The sequence below is a fragment of the Oxyura jamaicensis genome, chromosome 1 (genome assembly GCF_011077185.1).
Source record: "Oxyura jamaicensis isolate SHBP4307 breed ruddy duck chromosome 1, BPBGC_Ojam_1.0, whole genome shotgun sequence".
In the NCBI taxonomy this organism is placed as follows: Eukaryota; Metazoa; Chordata; class Aves; order Anseriformes; family Anatidae; genus Oxyura; species Oxyura jamaicensis.
This window is the reverse complement of record NC_048893.1, coordinates 119,005,835-119,031,838: the sequence shown is the minus strand read 5'-3', so window position 1 is coordinate 119,031,838 and position 26,004 is coordinate 119,005,835. Positions and strand designations below refer to the sequence as shown.

The window sequence follows — 26,004 nt, the reverse complement described above, 5'->3', positions numbered from 1 at the left end:
TCCTCACAACACTGATACTCAGAATTACATTCCTTATTCAAAAGCAGTATCACTCCCTACAGTGTGACATGCTGGAGTTGGACATTCCGCTTAAAATTTAGCATGCGTATTTTTACAGGCCACGAAGCAAAACGATGTTTAATGTACTGCTGATAACTTCCCAGGCCTTTTAACATATCCCCAGATTACCTCAACTGATTCCAATTTCAGGCTATATAGACGGATGTTCTTTCCTTCCTGGATTTCATTTTGTTATTCTCTTTTCATTTTCAGTCTAGGAAGGTTTTGACGTGTGCACTACATCCTTTGTAGCTCTTCAGAGCATGGTCTATGAACATCACAGCTGGCTGCCCTTTCTACATTAGTATAGAACTAAACAAAGTTATTTCTAATACTAGTCAATATTAGACTTTTAACCTATCTTCCTGATGGTTTTAATTCCTAAAGACAGTATGCATTATAGGTGGTAGCACCTACTCCATGTAGCCTGAATTCATCTTTCAAGTAATATTTTATGAGGTACTCTAACAGAACACACTTATGAATGCCAATCTAGGATGGCGGTGCTTCTTGCATCAGACATTTTTAAAAAAGTCTACTTCAAAAGAAGAATTAATGTAAGACAATTTAATCTTTATACATTTGTGCTCATTGCTTGTTTGGGTTTATTGTTCTTTTTCCTGAATTATCTTTAAGTGGCTTGACATTCAATGCAACCTGTAATGCAAAGAAATAAAATACTACTTCCACCACTTTTGGATCCTTACATTATGCTTTCTTTTCAGTCTGCTTTGCCACTGCTTTAACTCTTTTGCAATTACACTTCAACGCTTTATTACAGATTGGAAACCCAAAATAAAGGTGTGCACATCTCAACAGCAAAATGGCCCGATTCAGTGTTTTGTTGGGACCAAGCAGCCTGGCTTCGTTTTCTCCTGTCTGGTGTCTTGTAAATCCCAAGAAGGAACCCTGACATCTGTGGAATCCAACTGCATACGGATGGCACCATCTGATAATGATAGTCAAAATGAGGCTGCGGCAAATCATCTGTGGATGTCAGCTTAGTTTATACAGTATCACGATATTCAATGGAGACCATCACTTATTAAAATGAGACTAGAAGAAAACTTCATTGTGGAAGTTTGCATGAGGTCTCAGCAAAACGGACAATGTCAGCAGCCTTCTACAACAACCAATGACTGGAAAGCCGTTTGCATATAATGAAGAACTAAGAAACCCAATGAAATGTGGCACTCATCTCTTCAGCCCAAATTGTAATGTACAAGTCACAAGAAGTGAACAGCTTTTTCTCCTGTATGGACCAATCTTACTGTGTAGTAGCCAAAGAGAGGGGAAGAGGCAGATTCTTGCAGAGCCCAGAAGTGGTTTGGTCAGGCCCAGGAGAAAAGTCCTGTAGGAAGCCTGACGTTGCCAGACTCTCTCTGCTAGAGAATGTTTTTGTCCTCTACAGCTGCTGTCAGGCAGGAAAGCAGGAACAAACAGCAGCTGTTTTAGAAAACTCGATATGAGTGATATATGATTTCATGGACAGGAGGGCTTACACAATCCACAGAGGCCAAGTACTGTGGAGGAATCTTTCTGCTGTAGAGTCCAAGGACAGAAAAATAAAGATATCATATTTATAAGCAGTGGGAAAACAGAGCTCTCCGAATCAGCACTATCTATGGCAATAAATTGTTAGCTGAACATACTAATTCTAATTTGTTTTCATTTGTCTCAGCAGGATATTGTCCCACCAAATACTTTACCACTTAATCATTTCTTGGCACTTAATGTTATTTCTTGCAATCTCTTTGAGGGATATTTATGATCACATAATCCACGTTTAACATATTTAGCAAATGAAGAAACAAAATCAGGAAATACATTATTTCTCCATATTGAAATTACCACATTTTGCATCACCAGAATGCAAATGTGAAATTATAGCTTAACTTTCTAAACTATTAACTAAAGTTACACATTTCAAATATATATAAATATATATTTGACTAGACTGTACATTCTTTTAGTTTTATTATTGAAGCCTTTTATTTTTCACAAAGGAAATAAAAAGCCTTTTCTACTGTCAGACAGCAGGGAGTGGTATCTAAGAGACTGATCTCTACCTATTCATGCACAGGAAATGAACCACTGTATTTTAAATAACTCATTAACTGTTGTTTTGAAAATTGCTCCTATTTTACTTAAGGCTAAGCTTGTTTTTAAGAAGAAACACTGTTTGTCAGTGTCATCAGCTATGATAACAAATTAGATACCCCAGTGAAGGGTGAGCATTTTAACATCTGGATGTCTGCAGCTAGACACATACAATTATGCAAGATCTCATATACAGAATGTACTTACAAAAATGATGGTCACTAATAAGAAAGCACTGGCTGCTGGAACCTCGCGTACAGAGCAACTTTATGAATATGCCCATTCTTGTCAACATACCAATATGTCAAAGATTTTTCATTTGTTGTGTCTGAGAGTTAATACAATGGTAAAATGAGGGCGGGACAAATGACAGCTCCTCGTATAACACTGAGGAGGAGATCAGCGTAGTTAATGATACATCGTATTAGATTGTCTTAAACAGTAGTTTTCTATACTACCCCATCTTTCAATCTGTAGCATGAGTTATTATACAGTTTATACTGCCTTCTCCTCTTCCACTGCTCACAGATGATGCATGGTGAGAGCTGAGCTCGCTTTAAAATCAAAGGATGGAGAAAACCCGACTTCACTGAAAGTCTAGCGTGATGGTTAAGGTACAAAGCTACGACAGAACTTCTGAGGGATGTGTGCTAGCTGTGCCAGAGGCCCTGAAGGCTGTCTATTCCCCTGCTGAAACACACCCAACAGGGTATCTATCAATAGACATGGGGTCTTTCTTCTGCTGACAGGTTTATGTCTGAGCCTTCTTTCACTGTGGCGGGTAACATCTCAAACATCCTCTCTCCTGTTAGGAATCTAAGTAATTTTTCTTGGCAGCAGGGTATTTTCTCTGGGCTCAGAAAAGACCTTTCCTCAATGAATTAAGGCTGAAAAAAAATAAAATTCCAATAATACCAATGCCTTTCTTTAGAAAACAACAGAATGATCAAAATGGAAATGTTGGAAGAAATGCTAGGGCTGTATATATACAGCCTATGCTGCCCAATCAAGCAGTCCAGTTGCTTTTTCTCTATCACTCAGAACCTATGTGCCACAAGGTCAAGAATTTTGACTCAGAACTTTAATATCATTGAGAACCACATTCTTCTTGGAAAAAGGCAGGAAGAAAAATATGGTAGGATGTATTAAAAATAAATCAGTAAGAGGACAGAATGAAGGAGAGAAGCTGTGAGAAGAAGAACACAGCAGAAGTGGAAAGAAGAAAATGGCAATGAAAAAAAGAGTCTAAGAGGATGTTGTTTCATCCACTTATCTAGCAACTGCTACTTGTGGAGGAAACTTGAGGTATAGAAGGGGCAGGTGGGCAGGTTGCTTCTCCACTCTAAACTGGACAGATTTATCTACAGCAATTGGTAAAATAAAAAATAATAACAAAAAAACCTGAAACCAAACTCAAAAACCTGTAAAGATAAAGAAATGGAAAGCACTTTAATTTCTGCTCTGCCCAAAACATCCACGACTCATTTACAAGTGTGATGCTCTCCTCCACTTGCACATGCTCCTGGGCGGATGGGCTTACCTCTGGAACTGGGGAAGGAGTTGTTAAGCTGCTCCATCACTTCCTCCAAACCTGTGCTTGTGTCCTGGGGAGGGCTGAGCAGGTCGTCCTCGCCTGGAAAGCAAGTGCAAAGCACTGCATTTAAGCCACTATGAAGCCATTTGGTAACACCTTACTATTGTATATGTCCTTCACTTAACACATTGTCACTTATACACATTTTCTACTTAGTGTACAATGAAAATCATCAAGGTGAATTTTGTTGACTCTTTATGCCTCTTATGCTTCTCTCCCCCTTTTTTTTCAAGTGTTAGGATTTAAGTAAAATTAAACAAGGAATTTTAAACAATTAACCCTGATTTTAACTTGTAGCAAGGGATTTAAGAAATAATCTGCTCTGGTAAAAGAAGTGGGGCAAAATGTCTGCCAGGAACATCTCATTCTATAAATGATGCTCCTCGTTTCAGCTTCTCTTATTCTATTAATGGTAAAAGCAATTGCTGTTGTGAGTGCTGCTACTGAGGAGCTTTCTAATAGCTCTGGATTCATGTTAGCGCTGCTTTGCCTAGCTGCATAAATCAGTAGAAACCTAGATTCTCCTATGCATCAGTATTAATATTTCTGACAGTTTAATTGCATCAGATTGGCGCTCCAAGAACATTCAATTGCACCATAAAAGGGTTTAGCAGCAGTTTAATAAAGCGAAATACATTTCTCCCACTGAATAATTTCTATAACCTGATTATAGGGCAGTAGCTTAATGGGAAATTCAATATATTTTATTTTTACTGGGGTTATTTTGGTCGTGGTTTCCGATAACCAAAATCCATCTGTTGATTTTACTGTAGACCCTAGCCTCTAAAAGAAATAAAGCATCTGAAAAGAGAATACACCTAACGGATGCTTCAAATGAGATTCTCCTTTTACCAGATTTCTTTTATCTCTGTTAAAATATAAAATGAATTTTGCTTGTTGTAATAACCACAGAGAGGTATATCCTTATTTTGATAATAACGTAATGACCCTTTATTCTAAAGTATTTCCCTACTCAACTTCAGTAATAAACGACTTAACTTGCTAACTACCTAATAAGCTACCTTGCTGTTAGCTTTAAGATTCTTTAAACTTTGTCAGTGCTCCATGCTAGTGGGAAGTCTACTAGAAGAGATGCTGAAGTAACAGTTCAGGGCTGCATATATTGCATATTACTCGGCGCACTGTTGGCCTCACCTTAGGACCGGGAGTTTCAAAAGACTTATTTACTGGCCAAGAATTATTTTTCACACCCCAGTCAACAAAATGGCTTAAAATATCTGCAAGAAGCTCTTAATTAATATAAACAGCTTCTTTTAATTATCTAGAAAATGGCTGCTGAGGCTGCTGCAGTTTGTTCAGCTTTCCACTGGTGCTGGATTCACGGACCAGAACAACCCAAGTCACATCATAAGCTATTTTTGCATCAAGTGTTGCACGAACAGAGGTGCTTTAGCAAAATAAGGGTCCTTCCAGCCTCTACTGGATGCCAAGGTAAAAACTTAGAGCAAGGTCTTACCACTTCTACCCAGGCTTCTACCTTATCAGCAAGCCTGCAGAAAACAGGTGTTTTAATGTATTTCAAATTTTTCTTCAAGAGAAGAGGGCATTAGTTCTCCTGTCCTGGCCAAAAAGAACTACCAAGAAGAACTACCGTGGCAAACTGACAACAGGTACTGATTTCCAAACATCCTGGTAAGTGCTGATACACCTGAAATGTGCTTACCCTGAAGACTGCTCTATTTTGATTTAAAATACACTGGTTTTATTCTTTCTCATTTCGATGATTTTTCCGAGCATTTCCTTGTAAATAACACAATAAAATAAGACATCAGCCAAGCAACCTCCAGATGTCAATTACCACTTTACCCAAACCAGTCTTCCCAACTTGTTTCTATAAGGGACTTGGAAAGCTGGGTGGATGGCAAATGTTCTGGTGGTACCTGAATAAATTAAAGTTCAGCAACAACCTCTGGGCTCACAAGCCTCAGAGAACCTCACTACCACTACAGTACTGGAGGGAAAAGCCAACGATTAGGGCCTTCCCATTAGGACTACATGAGAAGAAAGCAGAATCTTTCAGCTTGCCTAGGTGTCTCTGGTTATCAAAGGATAAGCTCTTCTATCTGCAAGTAAGGCTCTGAGTGGGCTGCTGCTTTTACCAAAAGCTTGGACACCACCAGTGGTGGAAAGCTTTTTAAAGCAATCTCTCCTTGAGAAGGCGGAAAGACAGAAAAAAAATAATCTCCTGTCAAAGAGAAAAATATATGAAAGCTGCCACTACATTATCTCATTGCCTGAGAGACCTATAGATGCTCAGCATTTTCTTGAAAATTATGACTCCCTCACTACTGGGAGCACGCTTCTCGTATGAAACCACTATACAAAAGCACTATTTATGACACCATTCTGGTTCCATTCACAATTCTAGAATGTTTTGAGTTGTGCTTTGAAAACCTCTCAGACTAACAAATAGTGCTTTCTGCTGTGAAAGGTAACAATAAACTGTATTAGTTGGGGTTGTTAATTCTTTTTATAAACTCTGTTCCATACCGCTGACCCTGTTGCATTGCTGGCTCTCACCATGATCATAGCGATAACGATTCAACATCTCACTGTCCTTCCACATAGTCTCGATTCAACAAATAAAAAAACCCAATTCATGTCTAAAGATTTGTTTCAAATAAGGAAGTTTTAGCAGATTGTATGATTATATGCATGCTAATTTATTCCAGTCTCACAATGTAAATCAGAATAATTTTAGAGCAAGTCAAATGAAAGGAAGTACATTATTGTATTTCTGGCCTTCTGAAGGCTAAAGAATCTGCAAAGAGTTTTAATATGATGGTAGGGTGTGTTGGGTCTGTCTGGGATGGAGTCACCTTTTCCTGCAGCAGCCCACACAGTGCTGTGCTCTGCACTCGTAGCTGGAACAGCACTGGTATCACTCCAGTGTTGTGTCTATTGCTGCATAGTGCTGGCACAACACCAGAACTCCTTCCAGGCCCCCAAGAGCCAGCAGGCTGGGGGTGGGCAATTGATGGGGAGGGGACATCACCAGGGCAGCTGACCTAAACCAACCAAAGGGATATTCCATAACACCTGATGTCACACTCAGCAATAAAAGGGGGGCTCTCGTGGGGGAGGCTCTCTCCTGAACAACCGGTATGCGTTTTGAGGCCCTGCTTCCCGGGACGTGGCCGAACATCACTCGTTGATGGGAAGTAGAGAATAACTTTTTTTCCTTTCCCTCTGTGCTTCCGCGCGGCCTTGTTGTTTCTTTTGTTTCTTTTTCTCCCCATTCCCCTTCCCTTTAATTAAATCATTCTCATCTCAAACCTCGAGCTCTTTGTGTTGTCTTTTCTCCCCCTTCCTCTTTGAGGAGGGGAGGAGTGAGAGAGCGATTGTGGTGGAGCTCGGCTGCCCACTCGAGCAAAACCATCACATAGGGAATAGGTCTTCCTGTTTTTTCCTTGAGCACTTTAATAAGCATACTTTGTGCAATGGAATTCATGACATTTCTTCAGAAAGTCAATGCAAATTATTCTACAGCAAAATATTTACTCACTAGTAATGCAATTACATGATTCAAATCAAATTCCCATTACCTGTGGTTGTACCCTCATCCCCAATATTTAACTTCCTACGATTTATTTCCTTTTTTTTTTTTTTTGGTGGAACCTATAGAATCCATCTTGTTTGATACCAGCACAAGTTGACATTTCCACACACACTCAGGAGGGAAGACAGACCTCCTTAGCAAGTTGCATCTCCCACAGCTACAGGTCCTCATACCAACGAGAACATCCCTTCCCATTCTTCTTCTCACTGTGATAGACTCTTTCACAAAACACAGTGAAAAGCTCCCACTTAAGCCTTCTACTTTTCCCCAAAGCCTCTCACTGACGTACACTGAATACATTCTTGTGCATGAGGCTGAATGTTATTTTCAAATTTCAAATATTATCTTGTTGAAGTAATTTAAGTGCATTTGCTTAAAGATGCTGCAATGGATGACTGCTTTTTCACTAATATAAAACCCTTACCACTTGCTAATAAATATTATAAAGCAGACAGGAAATCAGGAAAATGCTACAGAACAATTACTAAAAGCACTGAAATAATAATTCCAACCTCAATCTACAGCATATTATTACTCTACCTTGCTCCACAACTTGTATGATGTTTATTAGCACATCTGATGTGATATTTAGAAAAGACACTAAATGAGCACTGCTGAAGAGTGACAGCTCTATCCTACTGCTTGAGCAACATATTAAAATAAGATCACATCAGTTAACATGGGGATGATTAATCATACATTTAATCTCTTAGCCATAATTAATACTATGTATGTTTAAATCAGCCATGTCATGCTTCATAGTTGAAAGTCAATCTGAATGAAGCTGTTAGCTAGTTTTTTTTTGTTATGTTTGTTTTCAGAATTCAAGCCCTAGCTCAGTTTTGCATTCCATGTCAAAATATCCATGCTACAGTGTGCATCATGATCAAAACCAAAAGCCTGAACCATAATGAGAATGTCAAGAGCCAGGTGACATTGAAGACTATTGCAAATGTCTACTTCATTCTCCCTTGAACTAAACAAGGCAGCAGAGGAGTTTCTGCCTTTAAGGAGTTGTATTTTTTCTTTTCCTTTTTTTTTTTTTCCCTTGAAAATGGAACATATATTTTTTATGACAAACTGAACTTAGTGATCTTACCCATGGTTTCTGAAGTCTGGCTGCCAACTACACGAAGAAGCATTGGCTGACTGCTGTCTGACCTCTGCAAAGAGGTAGAAGGAGACGATAGCGTTGTACCATTTACCTTGGCATCTGCCTGTGGCTAAAAATTGAAGAAAAAAGAAGAGATTGTTATTAACAGTTCAATAGAGTTGCACAAGTCCTTGCATCTCTGTATGTATTTTATTAATTCAATAAATACACACAATTTTCTTTTCTTTTTCAAGTAAATACATCCATGCAAACAAATGATTTAAACTTTGAATAAAAAAGTAATACTGAACTGTGATTTTACCACTTGCCACTTGAAGTCTACAGAACAATTTAATATATTTTGCTGACCAGTCTCCACAGATACGATTTTGTGGTAGGTTATTGTTATTGATAACATTTCACATCCTGTTTGGAAAATCGCTCTACAGAAATCTCAAAAAGAAAGGCCCGAGGACTTGCCTGCTCCAGCAGCTGCCTCAGCCTGTGCAGCTGTGACTCCAGCTGTTTGTTGTGATCCTCCAGAATCTGCATCCTGGCCTCCAGGCGGCCCTTGTGCTGGCGAAGCAGCTTGGCTTCTGCAATGAGTTCAGCATCGCGAGGACTTTGTGGGGAAACTGGCATCATCTCAGGTGGGGACGGCAGTGGAGACAATCCTTTGTGATCATGCTGTTGCTTCAAGCGGTCATACTCTGCTTGCAAGTTTCTGTTGAGAAGTAACAAGGAGGCAAAGCTTTTTCAAGCAGAACAGGTTTATATGGGCTGTCCTCTGCTAGGGGCAGTCAGAGTGGACCTCCTCTCCTGTGATGTGACACCTGGAGCTACTGGAGGGGTGGAGGCTCTGCGATAGCACCCACCTTTGGTTTGCTAAATCCAAATCCATGAAGGATTACATCTCATAGATTTGCACAAAGCAGATACAATGCAGAACAGTGATACAAGCATTACCCAAAGGCTGTCTGCATCACGAGAGTTCACAGTTAATTCCCTTCCAGGGCACATAAAACAGAAGGCTGGCTGGGCTCCAGACACCATCCTGAAGCACAAGTACAACGTGTCCTGGGTTCAGTCCTCAGCTTCCTGCATTTTATGGTTGCTAGCAGAAGTCAGACTGCCTCTTCACTTCCAAGCATGAATACACTCTTGTAGTAATTAGTGCTAAAAGAGCGATCAAAGCACTTCACAAACACTAATCAAAGCTTACACCACCTGGCCAACCTATTTCACAGATGAGAAAATTAAGACAGAAAGAAGGCCACAGAAAAATTCTGAAAAAAACACAGAATTCAAGAGTTCGTTTGCAACTCTGCTGTCATTAATTAGGTCCCATCATTCTCCTTTCTTTATATTGCAATTGCATTTACAGTCTAGCTCTAAAATTAAATTGCAGTGTATTTCAGTAATTTGGGGGGCTATAAGTTTTACCTTCTTTCAGACAGCACTGCCTATGGTGCTACAGTCTACTGTGACTTTATGGCACTGTTAAGCTTGTTCTATTTCATAAAGCTCCAGTTTTACTCCAGTAAAACTCTCCATAGATTAGTATGATCTATAATGGTCCACATGAAAAACATCTACCAGAAGTAGGGAGCACAGAAGGTAAGAAACTGAAACCTTGTTGGGGTTAACACAGTCCAACAATGCAAAATTAGTACCTGGTAGCAGAAACTTTGTACACAAGGGATGCCTAATAACCTGCACTGGGATTTTGTTGCTCTGCTGTTCTTTTACTGCTTCCCAGAGGGGGGAAAAATGGCTCCACAGACAGTAGCCTGCTAACTGCTTACTCATCACAAGCAGCGACCCAGATTTTATTTTTTTCCAACTTGCTCCTACTTGAGCTTGTGAAAACAGGCACTTTTTCCAGTTTTGCCTGCAAACCACAATACACTCTGACATTTTGGTCTGGAGGCTTAATAGCACCTCAGAAACCTCCCAAAAAAACACCATTAAGCTCTGAAACATTTCTAAAGGTGTGTTTTTGTGACCAGAACAAGAACTGAAGTGGTATGCATCGTTTCACATGGATAAGGAAACGATGCCAAGGGTAAGGACAGACCACTGACTGTTCTTCAAACACTGCACTTCTGCCCCTTGGCAACTGAACGATGGACGGGTCCTAAGCTGGGAGAACAGCGGCAGCCCCACAGGGGTTACATGGCATGATCCCTCCTCTGCAGGAGTTTAAGAAGGTTAAAAAAAAAAAAAAAAAGAGGTTGATCCTTCTTAACTTTGGATTGTCCCATAATTCAAAATTTCTTTCTTTAAAATACACACAAGAAGTGGACAGAGACTTAGAAAAGTGTTCAAGCTGTTAGACATAATCTATATTCTTTACTTTCATCTTTCTGTGAACAGATAAAAATGCAGTCCCAGGAAGGGGGATGACAATTTCTCTAAGAAAAAAAACAACACTACATAACTGACAAATGAGAAAAATGCGTGGAAGACAAACCAAGAAAGTGCTATAAAAATCAGTTATTTTCTTCCAAATCAGACATTTTTTTTAAAGGAAGATTTTTGCTTTAAGTAAATATACAGTTTAAAGTTCATGACAATTATCTGAAAGAAAGAAGGGTTATGCTGCGTGTTGCCTTCCATATGACTCAATGTCTTCTCATACTGTTAGCTGAATGCACTGGTGAATAATTAATAAAAATACTAAAGGGGATAGAAATGAGAATGACAGCAATATCACAGAGTCTTACTACACAGTAAAGTTTATACAGGATTGACCACTGAGGTTGTTTTTCACCAAGTCTGTAGACTGTGGCTATCGCTGCCCTGTAAGGAATTTCCCAGTTGCATGATGCAGGCAATACTCTACTAACAGCAGACTTAAAAGTTTGAAGGTTTCAAAGTGCTGTAAAGCAGACGATAAAATACCACCCTCAGGGAAGCTAAACAAATACCCCTGCTGATGCTTACAACATAACCAGGTACTTGTTACACAGGAATCTACAATTTTCCCCTCAAATTTCAAGATAGAGAAGCTCTTCCAGTAAATATATTATGGAAAATCAAACGAGGACCAGGGAATAATTCAGATTTCATGTCTAATACAAAATAGTTAAAACCTCTTTCTGAATTACTACAGAAAAAGGATGTTGTAAAAGGATACTGCACATTATCCACGCAGAGGTGTCTGAATGTATGACTTCTACAACACAATGCAGTAATTCTGTTAGAACAAGGAATGACATTTTGAAGAAAGCCCGAGTTTGTCCTGAGCATCTGTGCTACTGAGTTTTGTAGCTGTGCCTTTTCATTCCAGTTACAGAGTCCTTAGTCCTTAATCAGGACTCATTATATTGACTGCTTTCAGAGCCGTAAGAGCGATGCAGAGTGCCGATGATCAGTAGTATCAGTAATAACAGAGATCTAACATACAGAGAATTGTATTTACATAAGGGAAAAAGGCTGGCAGCCAGGAGAAAGAAATCATTTGAAAGCTGCTGTAAGACCAACCTAGAGGAGAAAGCGATCTGTTTTTATTCCCACCTCTGGAACAGTTTTAAGCTATGTGGTGAAACAGGAATGCTGCTGCAAGCCAGGCGTCCAAGGAACTGTCCACAGCCCTCAGAATATAGCATCTGTGTCCCGAGGAAAGGCGCTGTCTTACATTTTCAGCATTAAATGGGAAGTTAGCGAAAGGGGAAGCGAAAGCTAATCTCTCTAAAGGAGTGTGACTGAGCAAGGATCGGCAATATTCAGAAAGCCAGCCTTGCTGGGTGACTGGGTAGCTTTCACAACTGGATGTCACAAACAAACAAAGCTGATGCATCCTCTGATCACTGGGAAAATATATTCTACTCAGTAAAAGAAATATTCAAAGAAAAAACCATGTATTTCATTAACCATGCTTGCACCTCTTTTAAGCATTCAGGAAGAAAAATAACAGAGGAAGCATGCAATGTAGCCTTGATTTATGCAACTGTAAAGATCTGGGTAGTAAAGAGCTCATGAGTTATTAATCACATCTATCACTGGCAAGATTAATTGCCTGGTGAGGGAAATCCTAGTGGACCAGATTTGCTGAATGTTCCTCTCAGAGGCAATTGCAAATTTTTTGAATTCGGGTTATTTTTCATCTACCTACAGCAAACCGGTGGTTTGAAGAAATGGACAAAGCTGGTAACTGAACCATGTCCTACCTCTATGCCTCATTAGAGTACCACTATTTGCTTATGATGCTTCACACTTAGAAGATTTACTTCTACTTCTTCAGTGCCAAAATAAATACAAAAAGGATTCACAGCATATTTAGAAATACATCGCTTTCTAGCTATTGGCAACAATACAGAAGAAACTTAGTTGAGGAGGCCAGTTACCAGTCTTCAGGTTTGAAGCAAGACTCTTGCTGCATGAAAACCGGGCAGCTTTGAGATTTGGGATGTTAGTGCTTCTCCAGTGGCTCACAGCGCGCTGTGCTCCCACTGCAAGTCAGGAAAGCAAAGGAAAGGCAAACGGCTGAGCCTGGAGGTGTCATTTACTAACTTCTTGTTACATGACAGCTGTAAGCTGGGAGAAAAACAGTAAGAGAACGAGAGGGAAGTCTCCCTTTTACAGAAGTATTTGATTCAACTACAATACTAGGCAACTTTCATCTTTTTAGCCGTTAAAATAGCAGAAAATAAGTTTTATTATTTGCAAAAATAATTGAGACCATCTCAAAACAAAACCATGCTTTCTTTTTAATGCCAGTATGGTACATCCTGGTCTATAATTTATGTAATGTATTGCTATAGATGGACACAAAAAATCTGCCCCATCTGTTTCACAAATACATTCACTCCTAAGGAAATTTCAGAATGTTTTTAGGACATTTTTGTAAGTGTCTTGGTTTTTGTCTTGCAATATAATAATAATGCCTTCTACAGCAAGATTACTTTATGTCTATTGGATACATCAAGAAATGTTCTTATCACAATGTTCAAGGAGATGTAAAACGAGTCTGAAGGCCGAATGCTCAAATGAAAAAGTTTCACCAATTGAAAATATTCTCTAAATTGTTCACATTTTAGCAAATATAAATTATTTAACAGTCAAGTATTAGGCATACATTATTTACGGAAGTCATATTCACAACTACTAAAGTACCAAGTTCTCAAATTTCTAGCAGATAAATAATTAATATCTAAGAAGAGGTCCTTGGAACAAACAAACAAAAAACAAAACCCAAAAAACATTCAGAAGTGTGTCACAGCTAGGTTAGTTTATAATTTGGATAATACATTTCAGAAGAATTCAAAATAGGCAACAGATCTTTTAAAACGGTCCAGAAGCAAACCTCAAAATTTCAATTTCAAAGAGGCTTTTTCATCTGAATAGCAAGTCAAGATGGAAATATTTGGAGACCAGAAATTGCAGCTGAAAACCAAATGGAGGTCAGAATTTTAAAAACAGCTCAAAAGAGGTGAGGAAGAATAAAAGCAAGAAGCAAAAGAGGTATTTTTTTTTTTTTTTAAAGTAGGAAACTGTAGAGAGCAGAAGAAAAAGAGAAATGACAGCGAAGGGTTTTGTTATCTTAGTATTGCTTCTTGTAGGTACTGAATGCAACTTTCCCAACAGCTGCTGAGAAGTGAATGCAAGTGCTGACCATAACTGTAAAATAACACAAAACACAGCAAGGACAGCTAAATCTTCACCGTCAAAAATCATCAGAAGTGTATGCAGCAGATGTTTTGTCAATATAGGCATGAGAAGATGGCTGTTTATCTAACACTGCTACCCTTCTAGCCACTTGCCTTCCCAGGAACAAGCATCACATCAGCACCAGAAAGGAGACGCACTCCCGTGACAAGACCTGAGGTATTTACAATGGAAATGGAACAGTCCATCCACTTCAAGGCTGGGCTGAGGACTGGGAGATCACAACATGCTTTGTATCAGCCAGCCCGTTATCCAGCAATAGATTCACCGAGTCTTCATGCTAGAGCAATAAACAGCATTTACTCAGAGGATTTGTCAGAAATAATATGAAGAACACATTCACCCTCTAGAGCCAGGTTGACACAAGGAATTAGATCATGGTTTGTTGATTCCCTTTGGTAATGGCCAAAAAGGTCTGAACAAACTCATCGGAGAAGACTAGAAAAATCTAAACGGACAAAACTTTTTGTAAGACAGGTAAGTATATGAATGGATCCTGACTGATCCTGTCTGAATGGTTTATTTTTGTGACAGGAATCACTGTCTCCTTCATAAAATCATGGTCATCTGGCTGTGACAATCTATCAGGACGATAAGCAACAACCTGTTCTCTTTCGAGCTTCTGTCTCATATTTTAAGTACAAGTTATTTATAGAGGTTTGCAGAGACAGATGCAGAGAGACAAAAGTCTTGATTTTGTCATAATCAGTCAAAATCACAGCAGTGTGACTTCCAGGCTGTCCTACGGAAACAGACCTCTCAGTCCCTGCTGCACGAAGACCTGAATCACCCAAAATCGGAGAGGTTGATTGTGGTGGCATCCAGCTAGGAACTAAGCCTCCAACAATAGGAATGAAAAACCAACAGACAAGCTTATATATGGTCAAGCTTATACTTTATGACTCTTGTTTAATTAACAAACTTTAAAACAGATATTTTTATGGTATAATTTTTGTCAGAGATCTTTTCATGTGCTACTCCTCAATAGTAGTTATTATATTAAATAAACCTTGTATTAAAATATGAGGCATAAACCCCCAAAAGGACTTCTTTAGCATATCTAAGTCTGTAACTCCAGGTTCTATTAATATTCATACACCAACTTTCTCATCCAAATCTAGGCTGCTTTATAAAAGCCATCCTCCTTTCCAGTGGGCAGCTTGTTTTGTATACAGACAGAAAAGCATTCTGATTTTTGTTCTTCTTCCATGATTTTCTACCTGGTGCTGTTTAAAACAATCACACCCCTTCCCTGAAAACTAAGCTATCTTACTGTTTTGTACTAATTAGCCAATAATTCTTAGCTACAAAAGTCCCGAAAATGTGAAATATGATGCCTTTTAAAAAAACATTGTTTCTCCTCCACATTAGAAAGTACTTGGGCTTTATGTACAAAGCCATAATAGTCTGGAGTTAGTTTCAAAGAAAATCTGACTGCCGTTCATTGAGGAAAGGCTTCGTTTACTACAGTTTTCTGTCTGAAATCCTTTCTTCATCCTGTATGCCTCATTGATTCTCTATGTTTTCCCAAATCCTGAAAAATATGAGTTCTTGACTGTTCCTCTTTATTTTTCACTCTCCTCTTTATCAGCTCTGCAGAGCATTTACGGATTAGATGGAAAGATGTTCTGAACGATGCCTTGTTCCCAGCTTTAATTACACCTGGACATGAAGAGTTCAGTTACGTTGCAATGCTACTGGGCCGTCCGCAGAGTACGGGAAGCCAGTGTTTTCATGAAGAGATGGGGAGGCATGTCTGACAGGAGGCATGCCTGACAGGGGTCTGTCAGACCTCATGCCAGCGTTCTCCATGCGGGCTGGAACATAATCTCCAGCTATTCTCTCTGCTACTAATTCCTCACAGAAAGCAGACTTAAACAGTTCAATCTTCAGCGTAACCTGACCTGAAGATTGTGTATTCTGATTCAGAGATAGGGCAAAACTGCTGGAAACACAAGGGCATGAGAAAATAAAGGTGGATTTAAATGAACTTTTATACCAAATTACAACTTCAATGAAAAAAGCCTGTGTGAAAGAAAGAAACTAGTAGTTAAATTAGTTACCTCTGCCCCTGGAGATTTATAGGCAGGTCTACAGAAAAATAAAACTGCTATTTATGGAGAACAGGCTCTTTTCTCTTCCTGCTTGAAGCATTTTACTTCTACGGACATACAGACCTAATCTGCAAAGGAGAAGCTGATGCAAGTCCAGAAGGAAGCACATGAGAGATTTACACCTTCCTCCTGTTCCAGGTGACAGAATTGCTTATTTCAGGCTTCTCTATGCCAAAATCAATTCAAGGTGTTCTGCAAGTCCAGGCTCTGTTCTTTGTAAAGAATCCCAACCACAGTCTCATAGAGATGATAGGGTGATGGAGGCACTATAACTGATTAGAACCATCCAAACACTTCTGCATGGAAAGAAGATCTATGACGCTGCCAACTCTTGCAGTTATTTCCTTGACATGCCTAAGGTAAATGATTAGTGCATTACACCCTCAACCCAAACAAGACTAAAGTATCTAGCTTTTGCAGAAGCAAGAAAAAAGAATATGAAAATGCCAATAAACTATACCATAAAAGCCAAAGACAGGATAAGGAAAATAAAAATGTGTTTTTATTTGTAGATCTAGTAATTTTATCTTACATTCTTATTTTAGAAGTCCTTGGCTGCAGCTATTAATCTACCAGTGTCAAGATCTACCAGTTTTCATGCTGATGGCACAAGACTCCAGATTACCTTAGAAATAGGACTGCAATGTGATGCTGCAAGAAACCAGTTGTTTTTTTTTCTTTCAATTAATGAAGATAATTTCAATTATACTTCAAATTAAGAGAAGCGGTTAATAATATTTGATACCAAAAGACTAAGGATATGGCAACAAATAATTCCAAACAAATAGGAAGAAAAGAAGACAGAAGTTTTAATTACCAAAAATTAGTATTTTTTATGAAGAAATTGCAACTTTATAACTTAGTTTATCCCTAAAAATTCTACCTGGGTGCATTTCGTCTAGCTGGATAGCACAGCTATTTCACAGATTTTTTTTTTACTTCAAATTATTTGAGATCTTCTCAAAACCTCACATATCACACTAACCAGCCTTTTTGAGAAACACGTCTTTCCAAGAACCTTTCCCTGCATTTTCCAAACAGGCATGCAGACTTGCACACCCTTCCCTCATGTAATGGCAAAGTATGGTAACAAGGGTATAAAGCTTGTTACTATAATGGAAATAAAAGAAACAGTGGAACCAAAGGAAATATGAAACACAGTTAGCAGAGCTTGTTGAATGTGCTACCATTATCACAAATGTATTAGGTGACCCATACACTTGTTTGCAGCTCGTCATTTGGAAGGTTCACTGCTCGCTCATCACTGCACTGAATATGGGAATGAGTTAATAATTACATTATTTCAGACTCATCACCCTTCTCTTACAGAGAGAAAACTGTGAATGCCTTAGAAAAGCTTAGCAGAATGAACTTGTTTGAAAAGACATCCTATTTTCATTTTTTTTTAGCATCCCCTCTTCCCATCTGTATCTTCAATGCATAGCTGATCTCTGCCACAGCTGGCAGCGTAACTCACCGATTTTCTTCCTCCAGATCAGCAAGAATTCTCTCCAGTTCACCTCTTTCTTCACTCTCCAGAGAAATCAAGATCTGGGCAGGGCTTCGGGGCTGGCTCAGGGGGGATTCCTGGTTCAGACTTTGGCAGTAGTGCTGGATTAACAAGTGTTCATCATCGCTGGAAAACAGAGGAGAATAAAACAGGCTGTTCCCTTCTTCCTTTTTAGCTTTGCAATGATTATGAGTAAATGATTCATTCCAAGTGTCTCATTTCTTATAAGGAAATTCACTGAACTCTTTGTAACAAAAAGGAGAGCACTATACCTTAAAACAAAATCCACTGAACTGTTTAATATAGTCTATGGTAATTTTCCTCTTCTGTAGAATTCATGTCTCTTCCCCTCTGCTTCTCACATATTTAAAGACCAGCTGTGCTGCACCTGACAATCTCAGCTTTCCTCTTTTGCCTACCTTAAATTTGAAACTTGCTTGAGAAAAAAGCAATCTTATCCTGCCTCAGCTATGCTGAGCAAGGGTCATTCAAGAAAAGGCAAGGCATTTATTTATTTTTATACCAACTATTATTACTCAAAAATGGCATCCTATACTTACCTGTTTTACTCTACAATATTGTAAATGGAGTGAAATAAAATAAATATTGCCTAAATGTAATAAAAAATATGCCGTTTCTCACTGAGTTTTTTCTTTTTTTTTTTTTGTTTGTTTGTTTGTTTGTTTGAAATTAGAAGTGATGTATACTGTTGGGATATAAGTAAATTGTATTTGATAGGTATGATGTGTTTATTGCCCCTGAAACTGTCAGGTATTTGAAACAGAGAAATCTCTGGAAGAAAAAAGCAAATCAAGTTCTGAAGATTTTGACCATCTCACAGAATTAAATGGAAGTTTTAGGTGCTAAGGAAAGGCATTCAGGCCCTAAGCTATGCAGCTAACACCTGCAGTAAGTGTAAAAAAACATGAAAGGTGGCAGCACCCCTAGTCAATGGCAGAAAACAATGACACAGTTGTTGGGAATCCTATTTTTATGGTAATACAATAAAATAATTCAATCTAGCTTTTTTTCTGTTACTTTTGTAATCCGGAATTTAACAGACATTTTGAATAGCTGTTATTGTTCAAAATCTTAAATATTCCTTGTTGCATTTTGTTCCTGAAAATGTTAATGATGCCATTTTATGGACTGCAGGTGTGCTAAAGCAATGTAGAGCACATTACCATTAGTTCATAAATGAGAAATACTAATTTTTCACAACAGGAATAATTTCTTCTATTTAAACAAAATGTAAAAGTCTTGCCCGTTCCTAACTTTATAAGCATCTTAAGTGAATTAACAGTCAAAACTAACGTAACTATTGTAGCATGTCATTTTCAAAGACAGTCTTCTTCTGTGATTTTTAGTCTGCACACATTTTGAGAAAATAATTACAATGACAATACGTATTTTAATGTTTTGTGTCTGAACATATACACATTTTCTCTTTATTTCTCTTCCTCCACCTATGTAGTGTTCTGTAATTTTAATCCAAAACTCATGAGAATGTCAACAAAAATGCTTACTGAGCACCTGACAAACAAAACTCAGTTACACTTGCAAATTTATGGTGAGCTTTGATTTTTTTTGCAATTCTTATCTTGATCTTGTTTCTTCCAAAGCTCAGAATATTTATTCCAATTTTAATAGTGCAAACTGAATAATGAAATGACTGGATAATCAGTGGTTATGTTATTAACTGAATCACATTAATACAACTTTTAATTTAGCAAAGAATGAAGACCAAGCTGTAATAAAAACAATACGGTTTATGTATGATTTTCTGGTTAAGGACACTGAAATATTTCAGTGAAAAACCACATATAACAACATCACTGCATCAATCTAAAACTGACATTTGACTTGGAAATGAAGTTTTCATTAACCATGTGAAACTATCCCAACATCGTTTATGCATTAGTTTTCATGTAACATTTTAAATTTCTCCTCTTTGACCCAATATATTAAAACAAGTATTTGGCTGTATACACGATTTTCTTTTAAAGTTGTTAGGTAACAATACTATCAAGTCAAACAAGTAACTATTTCAAAACACAGAAACAAATCACTTTTTATCCATGAACTTTTCACAGATGCATAAACATCCCTACAAATGATTTGGAATATGAATTTAAGTGAATGAAAATTTATGGAAGTACTATGACCTAAAGGAACTTAGTATTTAATTTAGTAAGAAGAAGACTGTATGAATTTTCAAAGACCATCCTCAATATGTGATAAAGATGAGATTATTGTAGAAGATCACTTACAAAGTTTTTTTCATACATTTTATGGATTTAGAATCTGGGGTATGACTACTCCTACATGGTTAAATAACTAGGACCAAATTTTCAAACACTACAGCGATTTATGTGCTGCTCTCCTGTTTTCAAACATCCTATTCACGGTTAGTTTTCTAGTTCTATGACATTTCGTTCTGAGAGTAAGTAAGATCAAGAAAACCATGAAAGAAGAGAAATATATTATCATGTCAGAAAAAAAAAAAAAAAAGCCTCAGTGTGACATTAGATTTAACTATTCTTCGAAAACGTCAACTACATTTCTTAAACTTTTATATACTATTTTGTACTTATAAGTAGTAAAACGAATGTTTCTCAGCAATCTGTCCAACTTGAAGTTTACTACTTCTAATATATCATGGTGACAATGACTCCCCCCGGCTTATATTTGTCATATATTTCTTCTATTGGTAGACCAGATTTTTTTCTTTCGAATTACGTTTTGCCCACACATTTTCTACCTTACAGTAATTTAGCATGATTAAGCTTGCAGTTCAGACAGAAGGGATACCTTTTCATCTTTGTCCTTAAAAAAGTCAGATGATGAGCATTTTTTCAAATAGTATGGAAATTATTTCCTGAATAAATCAGTATTTTTTGAGAAATTAGTAATTTTATTTTGAAGGTATTAATCATCTGTTGCACAAATTTGTTATTAAACTATAAGCCATAAGTCCAGACACTACTACTTAAATTGAAAGAACATGAGCTCTTCATGAAATTGAATCAGGTGTAGTGCACAGCCATGCGAATTCAGTACTACAGAATTTTATGATAAGCTATTAACCTTCACAAGAAAACCCATGTCAAAAACACTAAAGTGACCTACTTACATGCTCTCATTAGGTGAAATACTGTCATTTAGATAAGAACCATTGCTGTTCTCCATTTCTGCTAGCCTGTGGAAAAATAAACACACTCATTAAAATAAATTCTGTTTTCCAGAAACTTTGCTCTAACATTCCTGAAAAAATTAAAGAGTTTGATGGTTTTGATGACTTAAGAGAATTTGAAACTCAGATGAATTTACATTCTGTGTTGATTATCAAAAGGATTTGCAATAGGCGATCATGAATAATTGTGTTTTTCAATACAATGACCTGGCTAAACTCACTTTTCAGCTCTTTAAATTTTCAGCTCTTTCTCTGAGGGTTTATTCAATTCCTCATGATTAATTAATTCCACAAGTAAAGAAAGGCCTTAAAATGCCAGGGGATTACACAGATTGTTTTGTATCTGGCAATGCCATCATCAGAAGTGAAATAATTAGTCATTTCTCAGTGGTTTTCAACAGCTAGTCCCTTCTAAATATACTGCATAATTCCAAGAATATCTCTACTTATCAAATGATTTGGGGGGGACAGAAAGAGGAGGTTGCAGTAACATTCATTATCTCAATCCTTGCAAATTTGCTTACTTGGTGGAAAAGCACATTATTTTTCATATTTGTGCAATTACCCCAATTTTTGATTCTTAAGAGCAGCATGAAAGTGGACAAGTGAACTAGAATAGTGATATACCATGATTTTTATTCACCAAATCAAGGAAAGATCCTGTTTGTGGTAGTCCACGTGGTTAATTACTTAACATTAAAATGGCATTTGAGATTGATGTAGAGTTTGGAGACTTCTGCTCTTCTGATATGCATGATTACAATGGGGTCTACATTGAAAATGAAACCCTGTGCAGACTGAGTGCATAGCTTAATGAAGACCCCCAGGGAACTTAGAGGTCATATCTAACTACACACACATGCGCTTTGGCATGCAAGTTAGTGGACAGGCTGGTTAGTAGCAACCACAGGTTAATAACCCTGCATCCCAGAGCCTGGAGAAGAAAACCCCAAACCCTATGTTTCTTTAAGACCCGCTCAGGCAGTACTTAGCCTTTGGGGTTTTTTATATGACTGTTTAGAGAAAGATCTGCCTAATGTCCAGCTGGTCTCATACCTGCTAGCATAATGTTCAATGCGTGAATGAGTATCATCATGTGAAAGCTGAGGGGACGAGGCAGGCCTATAAGGCAGAAAACACTGATTAATCACAAACAATACCCTTTCAAAAGTAAAAAGACACTTAGCTATGTCTATGCCCTCACATCTCTATGCCTTAGGCTTACACTGTGTTTGATAAACAGCACGTTACATCTGTGAGGCAGGAGCCTCCTCAAGCCGTCACGCAGCACTTTGTGGTACAACACGGCGCTTTGACCGTCTGGCAATCCGTCCATCCGTTGCAACGAATCCTCCTCACACAACCCCCTGAGAAACCTTTTTCCAGAGGATTTGGAGATGAGCTCTTGACCCCGTTTTCCCCTCACACCTGCCTCCTCCATTTGTAATTGCATCTGGCTCACGGTCCCAGGCCTGCTCTGGAGGCCCTGACTTGAGCTCTCCCTGGGAGCCTTTCCTCTGCCTCCCCCCTGCCCAGGACGTGTCCCTAGCCCAGCAGCAGCAGGTTTCACCTGAAAGAGCCTGCAAGCGCTACTGCACCAGTAGTCAGAAACATAAAATGGCCGAACTTAGCCTTTAATAACACTCTGAAGAAACTGATAATTCTGTCTTGCTTCTTTCACCTGTTGTGACTTGAACCATACAGCAACATGTTATACAGGACACTGCCCATTACATTGTCTTTCCTGCCTAATAAATAAGATTTTTTTTTGTCGATCATAGTAATTCATGTGACTCTTCTCACAAATTAGATTGTTGTTTCATACAGCCTCGTCTCTGGAGAACGCCACCATCAGGATAGTACCACCTCTGCACTTTGGAGACATCAGTCTCCACAGAGGACATAGTGTCACCTCTGCACTTTGGATGCCGGGCTGGCAGGAAGCACCTTACTGCCATGTGGGATTTTGCTTACCTACCCATACCATACCTACCAATACCAGGAGGTGCCAGAACCATTATTATTATTATTATTATTAATAATAATAATAATAATAATGCAGCTTTCCAGATTGTACAGTAATCTCCTATTTCAGCTAAATTTCAACCTCATCTCTTACCATTCATTTTAGGACTCCTACGTGATGAATTATTTTCCCCTCATTTAAAATTGCTGGATACTGTGGTTTGGGCTGGTTCTCCCCAGTGGGGACTGCACTGCATCTCAAGAGCAGACAAAATCTGTTTTGTATTTACTGGTTATAAATAAACCCAAACTAATAATCTCACAGTGCTTAATGCTCCTGTGCTAGGAGTTTGATCATCCTGCAGCAAATCTCCTAAAAGATCATTATACTTTATTGGTCATTTTCCAGTTTAAAAATCAGCTTGCAAAGGGCTTTATAAAATTAGGATCTTTCAGAATTCATAGAACTTTATACTGTTTGTGAAAGAGTCAATGCCTCTTCCCAAAGAATGGGAAAGTTTTTCTCTTTAAGATATTACAGACAAAGTACCATGAAACCCATTTTGTTTTTCATGAGCTTTGGCCTCCAACTGTACTTTTTCTCCATTGCATATTCAAATACTACCACAGCAAACCAGTGGATAAATACTCAGCTCACAGATTTTCTCAGTACAGCAGAGATTCATGCAGACAGGCAATTGATTGTCTGCAACCTGGTATCCTATTTTGTGTAAGAACATCAGCACTGAATGGAAGAGAGGGGAAAAGGATGCAATTTATCCAGATCATGTGGCTTTCCAAGCACAATAGTAACTGTTTTCTGATAACTTGATGCTAACCTCATTTTTTAATTGCTTGACAGGGAGTACCTGTTAAGCTAACCTAAACCAATACTGTCAATGAAAGAGGAGGTTTTGTTTTCAATGTGCACACAAATGCTACTGCTAGTACTGTCCACAGATTAGGAAACTTGTGTTAAAAGTAGCTTGATTTTTGAACTGTATCATCCTAGTCCATTTTACCCTGTGATTGCACACATTCATAATAGTAGAAAGGAAAGGGCAGCACTTGGTTGGGACCAATTGGCAGCTGAGGAACAGAAGTGATACTCCTTTTGGCAGTAGCACAAGATAAAATATTGGCATGACTGCATAATAGTAGACTTGCTGCTTCGAAACTAATCTTTACGCTCAGAAGTGAATGAGCTATGTAATACACACTTTTTTAAAGACAGCTCAGTGTTTGTTTAACTTGTTGGAGCTTATGTATCTCTGCCAAGTGTACACATGGGATGAGTCAACATTTCCAGGTTTGCCCCCGCTTCAGAATATATTGCAAAGGAGATCCACCCCACCCAGCTTTTTAAAAGCTTGCTTATTAAAGCAACCTGTTGAGAAACATTGCGGTTTTCACGTTGAATTTAGCTGCTCAGAGGTACACAGTTGCCAGTACCTGAGCCAGCTTGAGAATGGCTGTGCTGCACTGCAGGCTGTTGCAGAGACACACTCTTAGATGACCATCTGTGCAAGAGCTCGCTAGCCTCACTTTCTGAGCACATGTAATCAGCTCACGTAATCAGTTTGAACACTCAGCAAGGAGGCAGAGAAACACAGCCAATATTTAACCAAGATAGCCATTCCTTTTACAAGGACTCCACAGCTGTATTTCTCACACTGGTGTCTGCAGCAATAGCCTGAGGAATTCCATTCATGTCAAGTGGCAATCGAATGGCAAACACCTTGTCCAGCAATTCCCTGAACCAGTGGAAACCTGGCTGACAGGAGGAGGGCATTTTGTGTGCTGTTCAGCATTGCAGTAGACGGCTCTCTGACGTGTAGAACCACGTCAACTGCATTTGTGCCACTGACAGTCCACAGTCCAAATAAAAAGACATAAATTCTCATAAAAAGTGTAAGCTGCCCCTTTTATGCCTGGCAAGTGGAATATACGTGCAAAACACTGTATAATAAGTGACCCAAATCACTAACTTATAACAAAAATATATAGGTATGTATTTACAAACAAATTCAGATATTGTAACATACTTTGATGTCAGGATGTACCTAACACCATCGAATGTGATCAGGTCATGCTCTTCTGAAACAATTTGAAGACAAACAGAAAGCTGGTACAAAAGCACCAGAAAAAGGCAATGGTAACCACAGTAAGAGGTTTGTCTGCCAAAGGTGGAATCAGCCTTGTAACTGAAAAATAGCTTTAAGGCTGGCTTGCTCAGTAACTTCTGTTATTACCCTTGTCTAGCACTAAAGAAAGGAAAAAAGGTAGTAGAAAAAACAACAACAACAACAACAACTCCTTCCAACCAGTATTATTATTATTTTATTAATTTCCTGCTTTCTTGTCAGACCAGATGAAAGGATTGTTCTCAGGATGATACCTGAGTTGGTCTGATAAAAGGTGCTGCCTTTCTCCATCCAAATCCTGCCTCTAAGTATTTCTCACGCTTTCTTAAATATTACATGCACGTTAAGCTCCCTGCAGTATTCAACACTAAACCTTTGGTGTGAATTTATCAGTGTAGGCATACCATGATGTCGTTACTAAGTGAACTAGTGGCAGTGCCTTACAAATAAGCATGTTATGGAAGCTTGATTTCATGTTATGTCAGACACAGCAATGGCATTCCATATTACCCAAGCTTTCTTTAGAAGGTTACTTTCAACTTTCCAACTGTTCTAAGAGGTAAGAAATCTAGATACCCAGTTTTGTATACAACATGCTGCAATCAGCCCCAGATGCATTTATAAACATTAAATGCACCCTAAGTTCAAAGCCGTTCTATTTCAGCCTGTCTCCAGCCTTCTGGTAGTTTTTGTGGGTGGATCCTCAAGCATATGTGGTTTGGAGAAATATGCATTTCATGCTTACTCAAAGTAGATTTCCTAGAGGACGAGCACTGCATTTGACTTCCCAGTAGTCTGTGCTCCAAATGAAAACTATAAATCAGTATTCCAATGTATACATTTCACTCTTGTTTATTCTACCAAAAATTCAATGAAGGTGCAAGCCATATACATTTCACCATATAGAAATATATAAAATTCTATTTATTAGTCTCTCAGTAGTTATCAATATGTGAATTAAAAATAAACCTTATTTAACAT

At 38.3% G+C, this 26,004-nt stretch overlaps 1 protein-coding gene across 17 annotated transcripts in view; it reads right to left on the bottom strand.

Annotated features, from left to right (window-relative positions):
* Positions 1-26,004, bottom strand: part of DMD (dystrophin) — a 1,227,136-nt gene that overhangs the window by 13,962 nt on the left and 1,187,170 nt on the right. For 16 of the 17 annotated variants that reach the window (XM_035333326.1, XM_035333348.1, XM_035333385.1 and 13 more), the window contains 6 exons: positions 21,971-22,036; positions 20,855-20,920; positions 17,689-17,847; positions 8,908-9,151; positions 8,434-8,557; positions 3,701-3,793 (listed from right to left, as the gene is read on the bottom strand). In XM_035333326.1, coding sequence (XP_035189217.1) covers positions 3,701-3,793; positions 8,434-8,557; positions 8,908-9,151; positions 17,689-17,847; positions 20,855-20,920; positions 21,971-22,036 — 752 coding nt within the window. The remainder of the gene's footprint in view (positions 1-3,700; positions 3,794-8,433; positions 8,558-8,907; positions 9,152-17,688; positions 17,848-20,854; positions 20,921-21,970; positions 22,037-26,004) is intronic. The other variant, XM_035333356.1, reaches the window with a different exon arrangement.